General features: G+C 48.8%; 2 protein-coding genes across 4 annotated transcripts in view; both read right to left on the bottom strand.

Annotated features, from left to right (window-relative positions):
- The window catches only part of LOC123767712 (diacylglycerol kinase theta), a 34971-nt gene extending 30003 nt beyond the window's left edge, over positions 1-4968 (bottom strand). For 2 of the 3 annotated variants that reach the window (XM_069310427.1, XM_069310426.1), the window contains exon 1: positions 4760-4968. In XM_069310427.1, coding sequence (XP_069166528.1) covers positions 4760-4871 — 112 coding nt within the window. In that variant the 5' untranslated portion in view covers positions 4872-4968. The remainder of the gene's footprint in view (positions 1-4759) is intronic. The other variant, XM_069310429.1, reaches the window with a different exon arrangement.
- Positions 4969-5129: 161 nt separating this feature from the next.
- LOC138355392 (putative surface protein SACOL0050) lies at positions 5130-6161 on the bottom strand. The gene has a single exon (XM_069310282.1). The coding sequence runs from the start codon at positions 6159-6161 to the stop codon at positions 5130-5132; it is 1032 nt and encodes a 343-aa protein (XP_069166383.1).
- Between the last annotated feature and the right edge of the window lie 415 nt (positions 6162-6576).

Consider the following 6576-nt stretch of genomic DNA (forward strand, 5'->3'; position numbering starts at 1 on the left):
AGAGCCCAGTAGGCTCAGGAATCTGTACACCAGTTGATTGATAGTTGAGAGGCGGGACCAAAGAGCCAAAGCTCAACCCCCGCAAGCACAAATACGTGAGTACAAATAGGTGAGTACACACACACACACACACACACACACACACACACACACACACACACACACACACCACACACACACACACACACACACACACACACACAGCTATACAAGGTGTGTACACCCACACACACACACACAGCTGTACAAGGTGTGTACACCCACACACACACACACACACACACACAGCTGTACAAGAAGTGTACACCCACACACACACACACACAGCTGTCTGTACAAAGTGTGTACACCCACACATACACAGCTGTGCAAGGTGTGTACACCCACTTACACACAGCTGTACAAGGTGTGTACACCCACACACACAGCTGTACAAGGTGTGTACACCCACACACACAGCTGTACACGGCGTGTACACCCACACACACAGCTGTACAAGGTGTGTACATACACACACACACACACACACACACACACACACACACACACACACACACACACACACACACACACACACACACACAGCTGTACAAGATGTGTACACCCACACAAACACACACACAGCTGTTTGTACAAAGTGTGTACACCCACACATACACAGCTATACAAGGTGTGTACACCCACACACACACAGCTGTACAAGGTGTATACACCCACACACAGAGCTGTACAAGGTTTGTACACCCACACACACACACACACAGCTGTACAAGGTGTGTACACCCACACACACAGCTGTACAAGGTGTGTACACCCACACACACAGCTGTACACGGTGTGTACACCCACACACACAGCTGTACAAGGCGTGTACACCCACACACAGCTGTACAAGGTGTGTACACCCACACAGCTGTATAAGGTGTGTACACCCACACACACACACCACACAGCTGTACAAGGTGTGTACACCCACACATACACAGCTGTAAAAGCGTGTACACCCACACACACAGCTGTACAAGGTGTGTACACCCACACGGCTGTACAAGGTGTGTACATCCACACACACACACACACACACACAGCTGCACAAGGTGTGTACACCCACACATACACAGCTGTACAAGGTGTGTACACCCACACACAGAGCTGTACATGGTTTGTACACCCACAAACACGCACACACAGCTGTACAAGGTGTGTACACCCACACATACTCAGCTGTTCAAGGTGTGTACACCCACACACACAGCTGTACAAGGTGTGTACACCCACACACACAGCTGTACAAGGCGTGTACATCCACACACAGCTGTACAAGGTGTGTACACCCACACAGCTGTACAAGGTGTGTACACCCACACACACACACACACACAGCTGTACAAGGTGTATACACCCACACATACACAGCTGTACAAAGCGTGTACACCCACACACACAGCTGTACAAGGTGTGTACTCCCACACAGCTGTACAAGGTGTGTACACCCACACATACACAGCTGTACAAAGCGTGTACACCCACACACAAAGCTGTACAAGGTGTGTACACCCACTCACACACAGTTGTACAGGGTGTGTACACCCACACACACAGCTGTACAAGGTGTGTACACCCACACACACACAGCTGTACAAGGTGTGTACACCCCACACATACAGCTGTACAAGGTGTGTACACCTACACACACAGTTGTACAAGGTGTGTATACCCACACACACACACAGCTGTACAAGGTGTGTACACCCACACACACACACACAGCTGCACAAAGTGTGCACACCCACACACACACACACAGCTGTACAAGGTGTGTGCACCCACACACACACAGCTGTACAAGGTGTGTACACCCACACACACGCACACAGCTGTACAAGGTGTGTACACCCACACACACACACAGCTGTACAAGGTGTGTACACCCACACACACACACACATAGCTGTACAAGGTGTGTACACCCACACACACACACACAGCTGTACAAGGTGTGTACACCCACACACACACAGCTGTACAAGGTGTGTACACCCACACACACACAGCTGTACAAGGTGTGTACACCCACACACACACACAGTTGTACAAGGAGTGTACATCCACACACACACAGCTGTACAAGGTGTGTACACCCACACACACACACAGCTGTACAAGGTGTGTACACCCACACACACACACCACACAGCTGTTCAAAGTGTGTACACCCACACACCACACAGCTGTACAAGGTGTGTACACCCCACACACACGCACAGCTGTACAAGGCATGTACACCCACACACAGCTGTACAAAGTGTGTACACCCCACACACACACAGCTGTACAAGGTGTGTACACCCACACACACACAGCTGTACAAGGCATGTACATCCACACACAGCTGTACAAAGTGTGTACACCCACACACACACACACAGCTGTACAAGGTGTGTATACCACACACACACAGCCGTACAAGGCGTGTACACCCACACACAGCTGTACAAGGTGTGTACACCCACACACACTCAGCTGTACAAGGTGTGTACACCCACACACACACACCACAGCTGTACAAGGTGTGTATACCACACACACACAGCTGTACAAGGCGTGTACACCCACACACAGCTGTACAAGGTATGTACACCCACACGCACACAGCTGTACAAGGTGTGTAAACCCACGTACACAGCTGTACAAGGTGTGTACACCCACACACACAACTGTACAAGGTGTGTACACCCACGTACACAGCTGTACAAGGTGTGTACACCCACACACACACACAGCTGTACAAGGTGTGTACACCCACATACACAGCTGAACAAATTCTGTACACCCACACACACAGCTGTACAAGGTGTGTACACACACGTACACTGCTGTACAAGGTGTGTACACCCACACACACACACAGCTGTACAAAGTGTGTACACCACACAACACACAGCTGTACAAGGTGTGTACACCCACACACACGCACAGCTGTACAAGGCCTGTACACCCACACACAGCTGTACAAAGTGTGTACACCCACACACACACAGCTGTACAAGGTGTGTACACCCACACACACACACAGCTGTACAAGGCATGTTACATCCACACACAGCTCTACAAAGTGTGTACACCCACACATACACACACAGCTGTACAAGGTGTGTATACCACACACACACAGCTGTACAAGGCGTGTACACCCACACACAGCTGTACAAGGTGTGTACACCCACACACACTCAGCTGTACAAGGTGTGTACACCCACACACACACAGCTGTACAAGTTGTGTACACCCACACACAGCTGTACAAGGTATGTACACCCACACACACAGCTTTACAAGGTGTGTATACCCACGTACACAGCTGTACAAGGTGTGTAAACCTACGTACACAGCTGTACAAGGTGTGTACACCCACACACACAACTGTACAAGGTGTGTACACCCACGTACCAAGCTGTACAAGGTGTGTACACCCACACACAGCTGTACATGGTGTGTACACCCACATACACAGCTGAACAAGTTTCTGTACACCCACACACACAGCTGTACAAGGTGTGTACAACCACGTACACTGCTGTACAAGGTGTGTACACCCACGTACACAGCTGTACAAGGTGTGTACACCCACGCACACAGCTGTACCAAGGTATGTACACCCACACAAACAGCTGTACAAGGTGTGTACACCCACGAACACAGCTGTACAAGGCGTGTACATCCACACACAGCTGTACAAGGTGTATACACACACACAGCTGTACAATGCGTGTACACCCACACACAGCTGTACAAGGCGTGTACACCCACCTTCACAGCTGTACAAGGCGTGTACACCCACGTTCACAGCTGTACAAGGTGTATACACACACACACACAGCTGTACAAGGCATGTACACCCACACACAGCTGTACAAGGTGTATACACCCACACACACACAGCTGTACAAGGCGTGTACACCCCACGTACACAGCTGTACAAGGCGTGTACACCCCCGTACACAGCTGTACAAGTCAGACACAAGTAGCGTGCACAATGGCCAGAAGCTCACTACACGAGCCGCCTTATCAGCCATCAAATAATTAACTCATATACTTAACTATCTAACTATCACTTAACACAAGGCTCTTAAAGTAGTCTCAAGACGATGGGAAAAGAAAAACATCTTCTAATATTAGTGAACCAAACCAAACATTTATCACAGAGAACATTAAGAACTAAATTCAAAACATAAAGGAAAGGGGGAAGTCAAATTGGTAGTTAAGGCAGGCAAGTTAGTGTTCTAACGAGCGATCTTCATGTGATGATGTAACTCATAAATGGCCTCTGGTGTGTGTGTTCGTCACATATGAGAAGATGAGGATGATGTCTTGTGAGGTGTGTGTGAGGTGAGGGCCTCTACACACACACACTTGTAACTGGTGCAGTATATAGTTACACTATATACTCCAATATATACATATATGTGGGGTATATAGTTAACAATTGTCATGAAATGCCACCAGCCATGGGGGACCCCGCGAACCCCAACTAATGCATACATTATCATGCTACTCTAAGATTGATATCAGCATACTATTACACTACCAGCATGTTATCATCATATTAGATAGCACATGAGTTAGTTTTTTTGACTTTGTGTGACTAATTTTGGTGTTGGCTTGGAGTGGGGGAGGGAGGGTGAGAGCTGTGGACCGAGCAAGACATATTATTAAGACGCAGCAAGGGCTCTACACGTCCTCAGGGCTATACGTATACCGTGGATGCTGTGGTGGACGTGTTCTTTCGAGACACAGCGTCGCCGGTTCGAATCCTGGCCATGGGTAATGTACATTCCACGACGTGACATTCCTAAGTGTGGAGAGTCCATATTTCAATACAACTTCCTTCCTCTAACTTCTCCCTAAACTAAGACTCTATTCATCTAACTAGCTATCAAACACAGTCTTTTCCCAGCTAGATAAGGCGGTACAGGGAGGGAAGAGCTTTATATGCACCAGCTTAGAACATCATTGAAACACACTCTTATTGGGCCATGATTTATACATGTTTACGGTGATGTTGACGGCAAGCCTCAGTCACTCTCATTATTATATCATATTTAGCAGCACAAGTTAGCTGAGAACTTTTAGATTATCTTTAGTGGTCTGTTGGTCTCTGTTGGTCTGCTGGTCTCTGTGTCTCTGTTGGTCTGTTGGTCTCTGTTGGTCTGCTGGTCTCTGTTGGTCTGTTGGTCTCTGTTGGTCTGCTGGTCTCTGTTGGTCTCTGTTGGTCTGTTGGTCTCTGTTGGTCTGCTGGTCTCTGTCACTGTTGGTCTCCTGGTCTCTGTTGGTCTGCTGGTCTCTGTTGGTCTGTTGGTCTCTGTTGGTCTGCTGGTCTCTGTCACTGTTGGTCTCCTGGTCTCTGTTGGTCTACTGGTCTCTGTTGGTCCGTTGGTCTGCTGGTCTCTGTCACTGTTGGTCTCCTGGTCTCTGTTGGTCTGCTGGTCTCTGTTGGTCTGTTGGTCTCTGTTGGTCTGCTGGTCTCTGTCACTGTTGGTCTCCTGATCTCTGTTGGTCTGCTGGTCTCCTGGTCTCTGTTGGTCTGTTGGCCTCTGTTGGTCTCCTGGTCTCTGTTGGTCTGTTGGTCTCTGTCTTTGTTGGTCTCCTGGTCTCTGTTGGTCTCCTGGTCTCCTGGTCTCTGTTGGTCTCCTGGTCTCCTGGTCTCTGTCTTTGTTCGTCTCCTGGTCTCTGTTGGTCTCCTGGTCTCTGTCTTTGTTGGTCTGCTGGTCTCTGTCTATGTTGGTCTCCTGGTCTCTGTCTATGTTGGTCTCCTGGTCTCTGTCTATGTTGGTCTCCTGGTCTCTGTCTATGTTGGTCTCCTGGTCTCTGTTGGTCTCCTGGTCTCTGTCTTTGTTGGTCTCCTGGTCTCTGTCTATGTTGGTCTTCTGGTCTCTGTCTATGTTGGTCTCCTGGTCTCTGTCTATGTTGGTCTCCTGGTCTCTGTCTATGTTGGTCTCCTGGTCTCTGTCTATGTTGGTCTCCTGGTCTCTGTCTATGTTGTTCTCCTGGTCTCTGTCTATGTTGGTCTCCTGGTCTCTTTCATTCTTGGTCTCCTGGTCTCTGTCTTCCATGGTCTCCTGGTCTCTGTCTTTGTTGGTCTCCTGGTCTTTGTCTTCCATGGTCTCCTGGTCTCTGTTTCCATGGTCTCCTGGTCTTTGTTTTCCATGATCTCCTGGTCTCTTTCTTTGTTGGTCTCCTGGTCTCTGTCTTTGTTGGTCTCCTGGTCTCTTTCATTGTTGGTCTCCTGGTCTCTTTCTTTGTTGGTCTCCTGGTCTCTGTCTTCCATGGTCTCCTGGTCTCTATCTTCGTTGGTCTCTGTGTGTCCTTCATGTTGGTCTGAGTGTTCTACATGTTGGTCTGAGTGTTCTACAGTTGGTCTGAGTGTTCTACAGTTGGTCTGAGTGTTCTACAGTTGGTCTGAGTGTTCTACAGTTGGTCTGAGTGTTCTACATGTTGGTCTGAGTGTTCTACATGTTGGTCTGAGTGTTCTACAGTTGGTCTGAGTGTTCTACATGTTGGTCTGAGTGTTCTACA

This window comes from Procambarus clarkii, chromosome 67, assembly GCF_040958095.1.
Source record: "Procambarus clarkii isolate CNS0578487 chromosome 67, FALCON_Pclarkii_2.0, whole genome shotgun sequence".
NCBI lineage: Eukaryota > Metazoa > Arthropoda > Malacostraca > Decapoda > Cambaridae > Procambarus > Procambarus clarkii.